Source organism: Numida meleagris, chromosome Z, assembly GCF_002078875.1.
Source record: "Numida meleagris isolate 19003 breed g44 Domestic line chromosome Z, NumMel1.0, whole genome shotgun sequence".
Classification (NCBI taxonomy): domain Eukaryota; kingdom Metazoa; phylum Chordata; class Aves; order Galliformes; family Numididae; genus Numida; species Numida meleagris.
In genome coordinates this window covers 74,678,698-74,698,496 of record NC_034438.1, presented here as the reverse complement: position 1 = coordinate 74,698,496, position 19,799 = coordinate 74,678,698, and the positions used below count along the sequence as shown (strand labels likewise).

Here is a 19,799-nt window from a genome sequence, read left to right as displayed (position 1 = left end):
GCTTTACTGTTGCCCTGGAAGAACACATTCACAAAAGCCCTACCATTGTCTTTGCAATCAAAGGTAATAGTACTGGTGACACTTACAGTCTGATTTTTCACTAAGAACTTTCTTCTTTTGTTGCACTGAGTAAACTGAAACACGCTTTACCTGTACTGAACCACTGTTAAGTTCTGTTCCCCGCAGTGCCTCGCACATCGGATGTACCTCATCCAGCTTGACTTACTGGGTTCTCCACCATCAATAAAGTGCTGCAATGTCCCGTCTTGGTCATATATCTGGGGGAGAGGTCACAAGGTCAAGTAGTTAGAACAAATCATCAGCAATCATTTTCACTGCTTTGCCGGTTTCTCTCTGTGCCTTTTCCAGGAATTTATTGCCTTAAGATTTGTCATTGCATACTGATGCTTTTAGAAATCTACATGGAACAGCAGAAAAGTATTTTAGGAGATGCAAGTTTATCAAGTTTCTTTTATCAAGCCAATCTTTTTGTATTAAACATGTTTGTGGTGTCTCAAAGATGTGACCATGTTTCCCAAAGAATATTTAACCTATTTTGACAGGCTGGCCTTAAATAATGAACTGCCAGATAAACAAGAAAATCTGGATGTAAAGCCTGCATTTAAATGGTTGGAACATCTGAGCAAGGGGCAGTAGTAATCCCTAAACAAGCATTCCTTCCTTCGCATCTCAGTTGCAGCAAGAACACGTACTTCAGTAACCTCATGTGGCACATTAGGGAGAGGTAGGGCTAATCAGACGAAAACAAAGGAGACTGGAAGGAAAAAGAGTTGAAGACACCTTTCAGAGCTCTCTGGAGACATATAATGTTTTGAAGTAGTCAGTGCAAATCAGCCTAAAGGGAATCAGAGTTTTCCTAAATATGACAACCCTGCCAAGGATATGAGAGTCACTTAGGGTAATGTTTTAAAAAGACAGTAATATGTCTCTATTCTGCACTGGTTGCTCCCTCTGAACTCAAAGATTAAGCTTGCTCTGGAGGAGCTGAAATGTGAAGATACATATTTCATGCACAGCTGCTCTTCTGACTTCATTAAAAATGATGTCTAGGAAGCACTACTCCTAAGCACATGACCTCACAAGCTTTGTACCTGTTACTCTGTTAAACTTCAAAATTGCATCTGAACAATTAGGTGCTTATCCAAAATAAACCTCATCTTCAGATCTTTTGCTCCTCAGATGCCATCCCATTTAATAATTCCATCCCCCCAAAGTTTTCCTTTTGAAATCATATGAGCCTAACTTGATCTGTCTTCTTGAAAGTACTAATCTGCAAATTAAAGGTGAAACATATTTATTTCACTGAACTGAACACCTGTAGAGGAAGCAGATTAACAATTCTGCATTTCTATTTCAGTGTCAGGAGACATCACCTCAGAAATCATGTGAATGTGTTCAATAATTCTGAAATATTAAATGTGATTTCCCTACAGAGCACACAAAGACACACACTGTAACCAGAACCCAGAGCCTTACTTCCCCACATGAGAATTTCCAATTCAGGAGTCTACCTTGCTTTTTCTCTTGACCAAGAGGGATCAGAAGTACTCGGGAGTGACATATTTATTGCTAGGGCATGAGAGACAGGGAAATAAAGTTTACAGACAAGCAAGATGCTGAGCAGTGGGACAAAATTAGGGAAAACAGAAGGAATCCCCAGAGGCAAACAAACACTGCAATATTAGTGATTTGGTTCATTTTTTTAAATACATAGTAGCTTGTTGATCACCAGCAGGGACCTATTCTCATGTAAACATGCTAATGTACTCTGAATATATGACCAAAGTATGCTAAGCAATAAAATTCTGTAATGGGAGTTGAAAAGTTATACAGGAAATCAGTCATCAAAGAGGAAGAAAAGGAAAAAAGACAATGATTAAGTGTTTGGCTGCAACCATTTTGGCAATATCTACCCAAACAGTTTCTGCACAGTGTTTATTATCTATTCATTTAGATGCTGCTTACTACCATAGCAATAAACTGCTTAACATGAGGCAAAAAGCAATTCTCATCAATGAAGAGATGATAGCTTCCTATTCTCCAGATTCTATGAAGCTAGAAAGACAAAGACAGCCATAGCCAGTACTGGCAGCCATGTCTGGACATATAGGAACCTGCACAGAACTCTATATGTATGGACAGTCCTGAGCTGACATGAGAACACAAAATCCATCATAAAAATGCAGAAACTGAGTTCTCTTATGCCATGACATGGAGGACCAAGGATGTGTTGCCAGGTCTAGGGCAGGTTCTAGATCATCATTTTTCTGTCCATCTCTGCATTATCCCATAGCATACCAGTGATTTCTCTTGGAGACAATAGAAATAACAAAGAGAAAAACATTCCGTGGCTCTGCTTTCCATGGCTGGGAGGAGTTATCACCTTTTCCATCACCTTAAATCAATGGCAATGGCTGTAAGAAAGAGACAGAAGGTGCTACAAATGCTGCTGAGTATCTCTTCATCTAAATATCTTGCAAAACTGTTTCTAAATGCTTTATTCTTGCAAGTACTCTTGCATCAGTGACACTGTGCTTTGTCCTTTCCTAAGGGATATTACTGACATTGCAAGTAAAACTGCGCAGTTAAATTCTGACGATTTATAAACACTGACCCGCAGCACTCTTAGTTCTGTTGTTACAGGAATGAAAATCCAGCTATAAAGCAGACACCGTATCACTGAAAGGAAAATAGCAACACTACATTCTGTCTGTTTATTTGTCCAGTTACAAATGTTTAATTCAGATCAGGAAATACTTAATTCCTACTGTTATTATTATTCATATTACCATCGTGTATCATTCTTAGTAATTTTGTATTTGCCTACATCTGGCAAACACTATATATGTGCATGAAGAAGCCGTCATGAGTGAGCAAACAATGGCCTGCCATAACAGAGGAAGAATAAGCCTGCAAGCGTCAAGTTTTGAACACTGACATTATAGCAAAATATATGGATGTACATACTCACCTGCTTCTGCATTACACATGCATATGTATTTAAGCATTAATAGCAACTAATAAAAAAAAAAGCACTGCAAAATCCTGAGATGAGCTAAATTTACAGAAAAACTTTGATTCCTTCACCAGACCACTACATTGATCTACTCTGGCATAATTTTTGCATTGCAGGAGTCTCAGGACAAAATAAAATATCATTTCCCCTAATCCCTGTGGTGAATACGTGTATCTCACAATAGTCTTTAAGTTGTGGGGAAAAAAAGTTAGTTACTGCATTTTTCTGCTCTGATTACACCTCCAAGTGCTACCTATACTGCCTACTGGATCTTTCCCCTCTTCTGACCACAGGTAATTATTAGACTTTGTTTTTCTAATGAGTCTTCAGGGAGATTTTTGTTTATTGGTTGGTTTTACTTGTGTCTGAAATGTTTCAACATTAAGATATTTTGTGTATGGCCCGTTCCAGTTCTGAGTAGTGCGTCAGCCTACTTACTGGCAGAGAACAGAGTCTGATAATCACTGCACTTGCCTTCTTGTGTGACATGCCTGGTGTTCTTTCTTAGTAATTCCCATCTAATTAATTTACTTCTTAGTAGACTCACTGAGTACTAGTAAATTAGTGACACATTACATGTCAAAAGACTCACAATGCAAAAAATATTATTATTCCAAAATTTCAGAGTACAAAAAAGAAGAAAAGCTTCATTTTCCAAGAAAGTGACATTTTTTTTTCTTTTTTTCTACTTTTTTTTTTCTTTTTATATTCCTCTCCTTACTAACAGCCATTTACTCAGCATTCAGGACATAGATACAGAACTATATCACCAAATCTTTTACAGGTTGCCACTGCTGCTCCAATGTGCCAACTGTGTAGCGTGGGGAAAAAGCAGTTAGGATGTCAATGCACTGGCACTGGTCAGTTTCGTCTCCTATTTACGTGCACAAATAAATCCAGTGTGAACAGCTTAGATTTATTACTTATTGGATTGATTACTGATAGTAACTTGGAGGCTGTGGATACTGAAACTTACAGTGCCAAAGATGATAGCTGCATATAATGACAATAATAACATAATTTCTAAAGCATGCAGCATCTCACATAATTAATGCTCTAAAAACTATGAACAGCTATTATTAGGTAAAATAAACAGCACTCGCTGGAACATCTGTCACACTGGCAACATACCAAGTCAAGGTTGGACCACGTAAGATTTAAGCTGTATAATGGATAATGCAGAATGCTCTGAGAACTCTCAGTTCAATACTGAGGTAGTAGTATTGCTTCTTGCCTAACTTGGACAGATGGGAACAAATATGATTCCAATGGAGAAGACTGTCATACCACTTGTCGGTGTAGATGTCACAGAATTTTAGAATAACGGAGCCTGGATGTAATCGCATAGCCGCAGAGAAAGCCAAGCTGTGAAGCAATTTAAAACAATTTCACAGAAGAGACAGGGAGAGGAAAAGTGGTCAGTTCACTGGAGTTCGTTCCTCTCTATCTTTTGCTTTCCTTTGTTCTGTTTCCATGGCCTGGTGAAGGATTGAGTCTTTTGAAATTCTGCCTGCATTTTATTTTTCCATTTAGTCAAATAAAAAAAGGTGTTAGTGTACAACTTAATTGACCTCTCATTTTCCTTGCAGGCAGCCTGGTCCTGAAAGTGGAGTTTCTCTTTGTATACACATTTGTATTCTATAATTAACTATTTGAATTATTTTTTTTTTATGTTGCAAGACATCAAAAGAGATGTGAAGAAACCACAAAACATGCAAGAATTAATTCTTACCATTAGTAGAGGGTCCTGCTTTTTGCTCTTCACTGCTATTCTTATTGACATCAAATGCATAAGATCACAGGATTTTCAAATCACTCAGCATTAGCCTCTTTCTCCCGCAAGAAGTTTTACCTTTGACTTCAGTGGGAAGAGTGAGGACAGCAAGGCATACCTTTGGTGAGTACATACAGAACTGCAGAATCGTAAGGGTTGAAAGGGATCTTTGGAGACCATCAAGTCCAACCCCACGCTAAAGTATGTTCCCTAGAGTAAACAATTCCCCTTTCATAAATCACCAGCCAACTAGATAAAAACCATGGATGTACTCCAAACTACTGGAAATATAGAGACGATAGTTGTGATTAAACAGTCTGATATGTCAGATGTGGTAGTCCAAGTTATATTCTTTCTATAACAATGTATGAACCTACAAACCACAGCAAAAGTGAAAATTTCATTACTAGCCTGGACATCAGAACTGGACAATCTCTACATTGTGTGAAACACAACACTGTGAGCCTGTGTTTTTGATAGGAACAATATTGCAATACCCTCTACAGGTAACTGCATAACAAAAAGAGTTAAAAGAATACCAAAAAGTGCAATCTTTGATAAATATGGGTATGTAACTGCCACTTCATAGGAGATGAGCAGCCCTCTGCATGTCCATTTGTCAGAGCCACCAACTGAAGGACAATCTCTACAATGCACCCTAAACCTTGGAACCCAGTCTTGTCCCTAGAGCTTATAACGGATCGGCCACTCAAGCCATGTTTCTCCATCCATTAGTCACATAGACTTTTGGAAAGGGGAAACTATGGGCAGAAAGACATGGGATTTCTTTGCCTACATGGTCATTTTTGGGCTAGTTCCACTGCTATTTCCTATGAAGGATACAGCCATTTATGTTTGTTGCTCTTCTTAGTGGTGGTGGTGGTGTGGGGTTTTTTGTTTGGTTGGAGTTTTTTGTTTTGTTTTGTTTTTAGTTTGCTTTCCAGCATTTGATTCATCCCCAGGCATAGAGTACTGCTTCAATACGTATATATGTCTGATAGATTGGGAGGGAGCATTCAGTCATGTTGTTGGTAGACAAGAGCTCTACAGCCAACTTAAATTGACAAAGAAGGTTAATTCTGTTGCAAAGCACATGAAACAGCAGTCACTTTTCTGAAAAGCTCTGAGATTAACACATGTAAGTGCACAGTAAAATTCAGTGATTTGATCTGCTAAGGCAGTGACTGTTGAGGAAAATGCCAATGGACTTCAGTCTTTATTATGGCACATGAACATTATTTATTAGTTAGCATTTCTAGTCATGTCAAACTGGAAACAAACTGGATTGTATGCATGACTTGATAACTTAGTTGTTTAGGTTGGATTCTGTATAGTATATTGGTGCCCAGCTCCCTTTGGAATCAATACACTGTCAAAGGATTTCATTATCTAAAAAACTGGAAAAGTTCATAAGAGCTTTAGTTGAGAGAACTGAAAGATAGGAGACAACTAACACAATTTCCTGAACAGATTACATTTAAGAAGCACAGTTTAGGCAGGAAATCAAATTGCAACTGCATTCATGTTTGATTATAACAGCTGTTTAAATAATGAATGCTTTCAGACTTTAAATATTTTGAATATTAGGAGCTGAGCATCTGATTTAGAGGAGGGCCCTTCTGAATAAGCATCTTCTCACTGTTACACACTGAATCAGAAAGCTATGTAGAAGCAATCATGCATTTAGCAATCACATCTTTCTGCTTTCATTCATTAGCTAGGTTACCAAGTCAGACCATTTAGCAAATGTTTTAAGAACAGCTCTTAGTCGCTCTGTATAAAAGAAAATAAGAAATATAATGAAAAACAGAAGCAAACAGTAATGCATGGAAAATTCTCCAAGAACAGACGAACTAAAAAGGAACACTGATGTTGATAGATAATATTAACATCATATAATCACATCCTTTATGAAGATCATATCTCAAAGACTGCAGTACTTTGTAAATGACATACTGTATTTTATATTACCTGTACAATAAACAAGCAAATTATTCTTAGACAGTATAAAGAAATGTCTACTCATCACATAACTCTAACTTTGATGCCTAATAAATATTATTGCATCAGTGAACTACACACATAAAACTGGTACGAAAAAATGGTAGTACACATGTCAGCAATCTCATTTTACTAGAAGTGGAAACGTTTGGGCAGGTTCCCTTTTCAACTGTACAGATGTTATTTCGGAAAGGCTTTAGTTGTAAAAGCTTTTCATATTCTCCTTTGCTTGATAAGTCTAACTGATTTGTTTTGCCACTTAAAATACGCCTTCAGATTCTTTATGGGCAGATATATATAAAGACATATATACATATATATATATGTATCTGTGATATGGATAACGTCTAAGCTTTTTGGCTTATGATGAAATAAGAACAGTGTATCGTTATGTAGATAGTGAAAGCTAGCTACTATAGATCATATGTGTCTGTGAAATAAATACGCCAAAAACTAGTTACTCACTTTGAAGTGCTTCAGTTTTTTAAACAACCAGCTAGTATTTTGTTGCCATTTAGAAAAATGTTGCACTTCATTTAAACAATGATTTTGCTTTTGAAAATTTTATATTACAGACAAAACAGTGTCGATTTCTTTATACTTGAGTTAACACAAAAAAACTTCCCAATGCTTTTAACTAAAGTGAAGTATTCTGAACTGGTATAAACTGCAAACAGAATAGAGATCTGAAGTAAGAGAACAAGGAGGAAACACCAGGAGACACAACCGTTGTAAAATATTCTCCATAATTTGCTGGTAATACACTCCCTGAGATGCAACACCTCCGTGAAAATGCACAGAAATGGATCCTGACAGCCAATGATCTTTAACTGCTCACACTATTCAAAGCAGTGTTCTACAATCACACATATCTGATATGGAGTGTACATCTCATAATATCTGCTTAACGATTCTTCTCTTTCATCTAGCCGGCATCATCTAGCAAATTTTATAAAAGAGAATACTTGCCAACAAATATTAAAAGCTATTTAGATTTAATGTTTCTCAAAGGATTATAGCATGTGAAACTACAAACATTGTTTTGAACTGTCTGTGCTAGGTGAAAGGCTTCATCTCACACTTAGACCCTGGTCCAGCAAACACTTATGCACATGTTGTAGTCCCATTGATCTCAATGGGACTGCTCGTGCATAAAATCAAGCATCTGTGTAAGCGGTTGGAGGATTGGGGCCTTATTCCAGAATGTGTCATGAGAGCAGTGCACTGCTGGCTATGCCAGCTTGATTAAACTGTTTTTCTAAGTAAAGCCTCAACAATTTTTTTAACACTAACCCATGTTGGTCCTGGAACAGGGAAGCATAACACACAACACACACCAGCATTATCTAGCAACAGGACAAAAAGGGGAGGACATCAAGCAGAAAGTGCACATGTGAAGTTGGATATGGACCCATTCAAAAGGATTTGAAAAGAAGGAATACCCCTGGCATACCTACTGACATAACATGGCCTCTTCAAAGTATGCTTTTGCATGTGACAGCTCCAACACATGACAGAAAAAGCAGAGGCACTCTGGGTACAGATCACAATGAGCTGGACAGACTGCTGCTTGTTATTAGTATTTCCACCCTGCCTTCCTGTGCTGGAGTCCCATGCAGTCTTGGTAGCAGGAGAACATGGGGAGGCGACAGAAAAAAATATACTTTAAAAACAGGGAGGCAAATTATCAAAACAGGAAGAGAAATAAAAACAAACAACAACAAAAAAAAGACAAAAAAAAAAAAAAAGCCAAAACAACAAGAATCTCTCACCAGCCAGCTGTAGGTACGTATTCCAACCTGCAGGTAAGTTGTTACAAGGAGATTGAAAGGGCCTTATGCTGAACACTCTCTTACCTGAAAGCTCACAGACCTTACTCAATAAGCACCACAAAGTAAAACTAAAATGTGTTTGTTTCATAACTTTTCATTCTTCTACAAGTAACCTAAAGCTCCAAGAGGGTCCTCTGTCATTCAGCTGAGATGTTCTTTCAGCCTACTTCCGCAATGTCAATACACTTATCCAGATGGGCAAAGAATTAAAGATCAGAATAGCCAACCACAAACATAACGTGACAGAGGACAGCACTTCAGCCTGGAACGTACAAAACCAAGCTTTGGCAGATCTCATCACTCAGCATCAAGTTCAGCAGTGTGACTGTAACAGGTGGGTGGGTACACAACTCTAAAGTTGACTGATAGATCAGTGACCTTAAGAAAACCACTCTGAATCAAAAGACATTGGGAATTATCGTAAAATGCCCTGATTCTAATGCATAAGAAGGAATGAAGTTGGAGAGAGTAAGGAAGATCTCTTGTTCAGTTGTTACTCAGGTCTTACCTTGCTACTGACCAAGAGAAAGCTGATAGCACAAGGAGAGAACCAGTCAGGAGCCTTTACTCTTCCAGTTTCTGGTGAGTACACTTTGAAAACATTCTTTCAGGCTGTGTTTTCATAGTTTTGTGCATGAAGCTGTGTCTCTGTGAAAATTAGCCGTTCCAGGCAGGATTTTAGATTTATCAATTCCAGCCTCAGTGCTTATAGGGATACTTTCAGACATAATAAGGTATCACACATAGAACATGTGGCATTTAACACTATTAAGCAGGCTAGATTAAGGATTTTGTTTGTACAAAAGTACAAACAAAGTACTTTGAGGCACTTGGAGATTCTCATTCTTTTCTTTACCTTCAGAATGTTGTAAAGCTCTAATAGGCTCTTTAAGGACGGGTTTACATATATACCTACATATATATATACATAGCTTCTCAATGACAGAGCTCTGAGATGCTCTCAATCCTGTAGTAAAACTAATCTAGAAAAAAAACAAGTTACTAGTAAAATGTGGAGACAAAATAAAACAAACAAAAATCAACCTTGCCCTTTGAAATTAAAGCCTTCTTCTCGTCACCTCACTTTCAGGGGATGTGCCGAACATTACTCTGCTGTGACAAGAGCATCATTGCCTAGCGTAAGTGACCCACTGGGACATGTTTGGCAGAAGACTGGGGTGCAAAGAGTTAAATTCAGGTATCTAAACATCAGTTTTCACAGCTGTTTCTGACGGCCCTGAGCAACTGATCCAGAAGGCAGGCAGGTCTCATTAAGTTCCGCACCCTACCTATCAGTCCTGTGCGGATGTCTTAGATGTTTTCCAGGGCCTAGAATGGCATTAAAACCTCTGCTCAGACACTGGAATTACTCCACAGATGTCTGGGTTCAGCTCCTGCTCTGAAAAATGTTTGCCACATGACTTACAGCAAGTACTTAAACTCTGCTTCTTGATCCTCTAGCTGTAGAAATCAGTGTTTGTTGCGCACCAGTTGTTTACCTCCACTCTGATATTGTAAGTAAATATGGGTAGAGACTGTCTTAACGCTGGAAATGTAGAACAGCTATCTCAGCAGAACATCCACTCAATAGTACAGTAGGGACTCCATAGACAGTTCTTTCTGTTCTTTTATAAATGTCTTGTTTTTGAGATCTCCCCATAAATGAGGAATTTCGGTAAAAGTGGCGTATTTTAGGAAATATACTTAACTCCTTTGTGAGTTTTAAATAATGAGGCACACTGATATTTTTAGTTTGGAATATTTTGGAATGTCTGGAATGCTAAGTTCCCCAGATGATGATTAAAAGGTCAAGTAATAAAGTATATGATAAACTATGCTTGAGATTCCTCATAAAACAAATGAGTAATGGCTGCACAAACTGTGTTGCCATGTTTTTATGTTAAAAAATGTCTGCGCTTTATTATTTCTTCAAATCTGTGAGATGGTAAGGTTCTCAGAAAAGCAGCACGGCGATGCTTAGTGTGCAGCTACTGGAGGGCTGGCGTCAGGGTCAGAAAGCAGATGAGAAGGTGCACTGAAGAGCAGTGCTGGTATTTCTAGCAGGCACATGTCGGAGAACAGAAACGATTTTTTCCTTGCGAGAGTGCAGGCCTGGTGTTGGTAAGTCTCATGCTAATTTTCTTTGGAAGATAGTTTGTTTCTGTGAGGATTATAACATTAGATTAGAACATTGCTTAAGTCACAATCACAGGAGCCCTCCAGAGCTGTTAAGCATTTGGCATATCTCACTTATCTCTAAGGGTGGCAGGGGCCATCAATACAAAGTGGACCATCAATCAATCTGGGGTCTTCTTCAGACGTTGCCTGTCAGCTGATCAGAGGAAGACTTTAAGGAATCAGCTTTCCATTATCAGGATTTGGTCTGCGATCAGAACAAGCCACTGAACCTTTTACTTTTCACTTGGCAAAAACATACACACTGGAAAAAAGTCCTGACAGTTCATTCATTTTGCTCCATCACTGGAGCCAGATGATGTTTGACTGGGGAGACCCACCCTCTTTGATGTTGTACTCTTTTGAGAGTGCCCTGCTGTGAAAAAAATTTTCTCCTTCCAAATTAAAGAGAAATATTTCTGCGTCCAGCTGTTAAATGTGACGTTTGCCATTTTTCAGCGCGTTGGCCCTGTGCCATCTCGCAGGCTGTGTTTCAAGCCTATCTTTTTCCCTTCTCCTGCTCAGCAACAATATCCACAATGTGTTAGTGTCTCCAACTTTACATAACATCAACACCAAAAGGAAAAATACCGGTAATACCTCATTGCTCTGAACTACCGCAGCAATATTTACACACGTTTCTTCTGATTCTCTTTAATTAAAGCCAGAAATCATTCTATTACATGAAATGAAGGACAGTAACCCTTAAATATAATCTAGCTACAAAAAGTCAACTTGAGTTTCGTTCTGATTGCAGAAGGCAAACCACGAAGCAAAGCCTCTGCAGAGTACATTTAGCAGTGAAAGGAGTGTGAATGTTATTAAGACTTGTTTCATGTGTAGTGAGTCCACATCAAGAAAAATGGCATCCGTTCAAGCAGCCCTCGCTCTGTTTAAATTAAGAGAAACTTTTCATGAAAGCTTGAATAAACATTTAGGTTTAAGTAATCAAGAAAACCTGTATCTTCTCATATTTATTAAGTGTAATTTTTAGAGTTATAAAAACCACTGTCACAAATTGTGTATACTGTAAATAAAGGGCGGACTCATCATCGCAGTGTTTTGCCCCTCTGTTGAAGTGAATGAAACACAACAGGTTCCAACCGCTCTTCAGCTGAAGCTTTCCTTCATCCTTTTCACTTCCATATTTGCTGACATGGAAAGGGATCAATGTTTGATAGATTCTGGCAAGTTCACTGTTGCAAACCTGTGTTTTGTAATTAATCTCAGACTGTGACCAGCAAATCTGAGTAATCGCTCATGCACTCATGAATCTTTACATTGTGATAATTAAAACCTGAACCAAAATCTCAATAGACGAGGGTGGAAGCACGTATTTTGGAAAATTACTTGGGCAGTAGTAAAAATGAAGCATTTCCCCTTTTAGCTGTGCACATTCTAGATTCATCTATCTGCATGTACATATATATCCATTTAGCCCAGACAGATTTGATATAGAAACAAACAGCAAAGCTGCAGCCTGCTCTTCATTTACGCTACCTATAATTGATGAGCTTAGTTTTCTAACTGTAGAATTATATAGATTCAGGAATAAATATGTATTAATGCCTCCCATGGAGCACAGTATCAGGAGATGCCCTCTGCTAGCATGGAGCCAAACTACATCCTGCAGGGCTCCACTCTGGTATCCAAGAAAGTCCGTACTGGGATGAGAGATGTCCAAGCGACACACAGATGCTGACAGAAACAGTGCTGGCAGTTCAGCAGGAGGCAAGTTGCTTGTTCCCAAAACTAATCACACCCTGCAACTCTCTTTACTTGCCTTTACTGTCCCAGCAGCTACTGTCTCTTCATGTTCATTTTTGCTGTCTCTCATTTTATCAAGACAGCAGAAAAGTGCTGGAGAATGCCAGTGAAACAGAGGACCAACTGCAAAGGCTCCTGTTTCAACTGTTCTGCATTTTTCCTCGTTGGATGTCCATCTTTAACACTAGACAGCTTTGTTCTTCCTTCCAACCTTTCTCAGCTCTGCTCTGCATGCCAAAATAATCTCAGGTACCAAACAGTTTTAAGTGAAAATTTTGGGAGTGCTTATGTAGACTAGCACAGAGGGTGCTCGTAAACTTCAGGAATGGGAGAGTAGTTTGATCCACAAGGGCACTGGCCTTAAAGGTCAGCTTCTACACAAAGGAACACAAAGCAGATGCATGAATTAAAGATCAGCAGAATCAGTGACTGCAATGCAAAGTGAAATTTTTAAGAGCAGACTGACACATGCAAAATGAGTTGTATTTCTTCCTCAGGTATAAATTCTAAAAGGCAAAGCAAAACAAACTAGCTCTTTCTAAAATTATTTTCTGACCATCTTCGAAGTCTAACACAATGGGGAAATTAATCAGTATATGGCAGAGCTGCATGCAAAATGATCCTACTGGGTACAGCCAAAACCCCACAATATTTGTAAACTAATAACAATAACAAAATGCTCTGGAGCAAGATATTTTGGAAAAAAAAATTTCATCTGGATGATTTCAAGATTTTATTAACTGTAAGAAAATGTTTCATTGCAAGCTTACTGAACTTTAAAAATGAAAGTACTTCTGAATGGAAAAATGAACTTTCTGTTTAGAAAATGTAAGAACAGCATGTTTAGATGATTTTGAACCATTTTCCCCAAAGTTTTATTCATCGAGAGTTTTCCTGAAACTGACATTTTTATGCAAACAGTTTTAGTTTCTCAGCATTCTCTGGGGGAAAAAAAAATTGTTTCCTTGGAAAACCTCAACAATTTGTAACTAGTTATCTGCTGTACACCAGTGATAGGCTATTAAAGGCATACATAAAAACAGTCATGGCACCTAAGAGCTTGCAATCTACAAGACACAGATAAGACTAAATGAATTGGGAGACCCAGAAAATGTGATGAAAGCGTAACCTTTCCCCACTCCTTTCTTGTCTCTCTCTTTCTCCCTCATGCATAATCACAAAAATTCTCTCCTTAAATACAAAGAGATTAATAGGGAGTGCAATTTTGCAGTTTTCCAGAGCTAAGCAGGAAGAGTCCCTCATCCCCTTGGCAGAAGAGAGAAGCCTTGGTTTCCCTGTGGGGCACAGAGCTCTACCAGCTCCATTAACAAAGAAAATGAGCCCTGAATCTGTCAGGTCAAAAATGAAGCCCTTTCTTTGCCAGCTGCCTGTCTGCTGGAAGGCATACTGAAGAAGGGGCTAGGGAAGCTAAGCAGTGTGGACAATGAGAGAGTAAATCCTTATGTTTTATGCAAGTTGTTCCTCAAAATGAACATGTTCCTGCTAACAGTAGGCAAACAAGCCCTTTTTCAGTTCTTCAAATGCCTCACAGCAGACTACTGGACAGAGCTGACTTTCCTAACTGGCTCGACCACTACATTTGAAAAATGAAAGATTAAGGAAATAATTGTCTGTGTATTGACTCTTATACATTTACGCAGATTAACTGCTTTAAAAGAATTTGATGAAGCCGTAATAAAAATTAATTTATCCAGAGAAAGAAGAACTTCTTGTTCTCCAATGGCAGATTTATGATTTCATGCAGACATGAATGTCCTACAGTTCACCCTTTTTAATAAGTAATCTTTTAAAATACATAAAATATTTGTCCTAATGAAGTAATGGTTTCCTAAGGTTTTGCTTCTTTTCTGTACTGCCTACAGTTTTATGTCTTTGTTGAAATGTGTCACTTCTTAAATTATGATGTTTTTCTTAGTCCACTATATTCTTTTTCTAACCCACACTAAGAAAGCACAATTGTCAGACATTATGTTTTGAGGGCAAACTGACCTCCAACATATTGTGGATAACATAAATTTCATATTTTATAGTTATTTGCAACACATTCCTAAACTGAACCCCCTTGGTTGCTGAGTGTCTTGAACTCACTCCACCTAACAACAGCAAACTAAAGAGGCCAAAATTTTCAGCCAAAAATCAAAGTAAAAGGTGAGAGGAGAAGACAAAAAAAAATACTTCAGCATTAGGGAGTCACTGATATTTTAGAGTCACGGCCAACTTTAGATAAGACAGTGTACTGAGACAGCTCAAACAGCTGCTGCAATCCCAGGACTGTCATCTTTGCCTGCTCAAATTTGTCTAAAAACTCTCCAAGAACCTGGGAGTATGGGAAGAGTGAGATGGGAAAGGTTAATGCACCATGATTCTAGCCTCTGCTGACTCATCCAGCCAAAAAACACTGAGGATCGTCCAACAGAATACAACAGTATTTCACTGTGGCAGATTTTGCTTCTCTTTCTCAAAGACTTTTCATTCTCCAGTAGAGAGCAGAGAAGGATGTGAGTTACTCCAGGCTTCAAAGGAAAGACATTTATTTTGTCCAGATAAGTAAATTGTCTTGTAATCCCATGTGGTATCTGGATAGGAAATATATTATACTTAATAGAAAATTGAGCAAATCCTTTGAATCAAGGATGAATAAACAAACTGACTGAGAGGAAAAGACACTTACCAGAAGCTTAATAACGAGGTACATTCAGGAGCATTCCATAATTTAAAGGCTCATTGTTCAGTAAGCACAACTAATGAAGTTTAGTTTTAGGAAGGGCATGTGTCCTTTGTCACCAAAACTTTCGCTGCTGTGATAATCTCCATGTCTACAATGACTCCAGTGTATAACATAAATATCAAAATATTTTTCACTTATTTCATACACTGCACTTCAACTGATATCCCTGGAAGTTCAGTGCATGGAAGAGCAAAATGCCCAGCAGAGTCTGTCACTGCACAAAGAGGACGAGTGGTGTCCTGGCATATCTGACCTTGTGATATGAAAATAGAGAAGAACATGATAGTAATGATGAAGGCTCACAAAGCCAAAATCAAACAAAATGACTAACCAAGCAAACAAGTAAAACTGTAACTTTTGCTGTACACACCTATATTAATTGGGAGAGTGACCTTTGCTGATCCCCGCTGATACCTATCTGTATCTTCAATGACCTTCTCCACAGCATCCCAACTCCATCTAACTACTTCCAGAAGTCACGACATGGAACACGAAATCATAAGAGAGCACAGTCTGGAACACTGCTGGACAGAAAACTCTTGGAGCACAGTTTGCACAGGCTCAACTAACCTCACGTGCTGGACCAATTGCGCATGCAATTGGTTCAGATGCCATTGCTGTTTTTTTGAACCTCTGGAAATTTAAGCTGCTGGGTATTTGGAAAAGCATCAGTTGCCATGACAATACAGAAGAGTGTGTGCCCTGTATGCTTTTTGTATTTGACTTCACTATATATACAGGATATCCTGTATTATACAGAATGTCTGGCAGTCCTGAAGGAAGAAAATGACATTTCCTGTTGTCACTTACTTTTTGCTACTTTTTCCACATTTCAGATTTAACTTTGTCTTATATATCTATTACTTCAAATTGAGTGAAAATTAAGGAGGGATTACTGTCCTCTAAGAATGGCAGTTAAATGGATTAAATCAATTCTAAGTACTATTGTTAAATCATCAGCAATTACACAGTTCATTTCTTGATATATTTCATATCCATAAAATGTAAATATCATTTTTGTGACATATTTTCTCAGTCTGAAATGTCAGCTCTCTAAAAACGCTCAAAAGCAACAGAGTCTAAAACAAAAGGTTCTCATTCTAATAAGGTATCAACTGTAAATACGATCTGAACCAGACTCAAAGTCTTCCTGCATGAAAAACATTTAGCATAAAACATGCCACGTAAGGACTAGAAACACTGTCAGAAGACAATATGCTCCACAACGCAGCATGTCGATGCTTCATTCTCCCACTCACGGTGGAAGTTTCCTACAATTCAGTACAACAGCAACCAGCAGCATGCAGACAGCCAGCTGATTGTTCAGTGACAGTTATGATAGGACAGAAAGGGCAAGGAAAATGGTCCTTGCCCTTGGACTGTAACGAGTGACTGTAGTACTTTTCACCTGTAATATTACCAAAAAATAAAAACTAATAAATTGTACAGGGGCTCCTCTGAAAGTAATGCCTCCTATTTTATGATGCTGGACCCGATGTCAGAGGCAAATGTTTGTGGGATGGCAGTAGAGACTGAATCTTGGTGAGCAGAGTGAGGGGTGGATGGTGTGTTTCAGCAGGGGTGATAGCAATATGAAAGGCAAGCCACACCCTAGACATCCATGCAGATTTGTACAAGCTCTGCTTGCAGGCTCTCGTTCACTGCTGGCAAAAATACACAGCCAGTGGTGGTGACTATGTTGAAAAAAGGTGTTTTATAGCTGAGAATTTGCTCTATCAAATAGTATTATTAGGCTCTTTGTGTCTGTTGTATTTTCCGTGGAAATAAATAAGAGACATTACTTTCAAAGCAACCTCATTTTACACCTGAGGTAAACCATGATGTAATATTGCAATTCTGCCCAAATGCTGTCAGTTTTAATGGCACGGATTCAAATAACGTGCACATAGATGAGAAAAAAAAATTCCAGTTTCACCACACACCTCACTCATATATAGCATACAGTCAGTCTTGAAATTTGTATTGATTTAATATCTTTGAGAGAAGAAATTAACAAGATTCAAAAGATCCATCACAATGCAATTATCTGAAGTTTTTCTTTTAAAATGCATTTATATTTAGTCCCTGACAAAATAATTTTAAGTGTAAATTTGCAAATGTCTCAATTATAAAACTGCACAGATCTGAGCTATAATAGTCAAAGCTCAACTGTTTTATAAATACATGTAAAATATGGTATTAATATAAAAATCCTATTACCATACAACCAAAACAATTCACTGTAACTGGTTATGGCAATGACCAGATCATTTTTCCAAACAAGCAGATAAACTTCATTATGCAATTCTGAACTTCTTCTGACCTTCTCATGGCTACAATTGGGAACAAATGTTTTGCAATGAAAATACTGGTGCCTCTGCGCCTGGAAAATAGTGCTTAAATTAAGTAGTTTTTGCTTTAGTAGACATATCAGGTGCATTGCATGGGAGAAGATATCAATGTAATGTTGCCTTTATATACATCAAGTATAATCACAAATCTAAAATTTTACTGACTTAGTGTATGTCTGCACTGCAGCTGAAGTGACTGATGCAGACAGATTTGCTCTCTAGGTGTACATTAGTTATCCAAGAGGGTATACCTAAGCATGCATGTACCAAGGGCTAATTACCAAGTCTTTAATGTGAGTGTTACATCCATTGCAAGCTTAGCACTGCTGGAGTTACATAATGTATGGGGCTGAAATATCCACCTTGATTGAAGCTAGATGACTTGTATCTGCTCAGAGGTGTAGGTGTCTTTGGCCACAACCTAACACACCCTTAACAGTGACCTGACAATAAGGCAAACTGATAATAAGTATCAGGCTACTGTTTATCATTTCCTTTGTTCACATCAAGAGTAAATTCAGTTTTTAGTGACTTAAAGGTTCATTTACCACAACATTTACTAGCTAAGATTAAGTAACCCAGTGTCCTTTGTCTCCCATGAGAAAACAAAGAGAAATAAGCTCCTTCAGCAGGCAGTGCTCCACAAGCAAGGCTAGCCAACTTAGACTAGATACTTATCAATATCATGTTAGTGACTGAGAGAGTGCAAATATGATGCGATACAAGATGCCACAGCCTGGATAGAGTTTGCTGTTTAGAGCTCAAAACATCAGCTGTTTTTGTACTACTACCGGTTGCAATCTCATACTTTTGGAGGGGGGGGTAAGGGGAAGATTGTATAAACATTTTTTATCGTTAGATTACGACTACTGAACTAGCAAAATAGGAATGACGTGGTGTTCAGTCTTGTCCAAAGTGAAGGATCAACTCCAGGCTCCAGCAAAACCTAACCAGAAAGAGAGAAAACATTCCTGGTACTGGCTACAGTGTAAGCCATCAGAAACTTAAACAATGAAGACTGCACCACATATCTTCAAAGAATGAACACTAAGATTGCATGTAACTATGTAATAGTGTCATCTAGTGACTCTTGACATAATATTGCTATCCAGGCACTAGGACCAGCTACAAGAAAGGCCGTTTTTCAGGCTACTGATGTGAGCTGTATTCATATCCTCCACTGATACTTGCTTTCAGATATGATAAAACTTTATGGGCAAGCTAAATGCCCTCATATACTAATGTGGCACTTGCAAGCAAGCATCTGATGAGCACACAGCCATCCTTCACTGGATATGTGGAAATCTTCGTGGAATGCCAATGCTAAGCGTGGTGCAGGTCCTGTCTTGTGTAAGGGAAAGCATCTGTCACGATGGTGCTGAAATACAGCTCATGAACGTACCACCTAGGGAGACTCCTTTGAACTCAGTTCTCCAAGTAATCTGCAGAACATTTTGCAAGGTCCTGCAGACCACCAGGGAGCCTTGGACAAATAGCCTCTGGTGGAAGTAACTGCTCTTACAAGTCGGTTGCTTGGCTGTTTTCTCTTTTTCTGGTCAAAAAAAACCCAAAACAAAACAAAACAAAACTGACCCTATAACCAGTACCTATAACCACTGGTTAAACTCGAAACCATTCTTCTTTATTTCTAAACACATTCACTGAATGGGAGCTAATCCATTCACAATGCTCTTGAGAGCTGAGCCCTTTAGCACAATGCTGAAAGAGACTTTTATTTTGTTCTTGTTTTCATTTTTCTTGTCTGAAAGTCTGCTTCCCACATAAGGAAGCACATAACAAAGACCATTAATAAAAATGAAAAAGCTTAACTAATATATTGGATTTTTTCCTTTTTAGAGTTATGAAGTTCTTCATAAAGTGCAATACTTGCCAAAGAATACAGTTAAAGGCATGAGCATTTTGTTATATTTCCATTATAATTAATTAAACTGTCAGAAACATTGTCCAAAGAGCATTCAGTCTGACAAACTTGGAAAATCTGGAAAATGTAATGCAAAGGTGACACTTGTCTGTAATTCCAGGTCCAGTTTGCAGAGGTGTAACCTGCACTGCAAGGAGGGAAGGGAAGGGAAGGGAAGGGAAGGGAAGGGAA

General features: G+C 38.3%; 1 protein-coding gene across 1 annotated transcript in view; it reads right to left on the bottom strand.

The window, feature by feature from the left end:
• Nucleotides 1-19,799, bottom strand: part of PRDM6 (PR/SET domain 6) — a 77,084-nt gene that overhangs the window by 25,945 nt on the left and 31,340 nt on the right. The window contains exon 3 of the mRNA XM_021381395.1: nucleotides 151-278. Within this exon, the coding sequence (XP_021237070.1) occupies nucleotides 151-278 (128 nt within the window). The remainder of the gene's footprint in view (nucleotides 1-150; nucleotides 279-19,799) is intronic.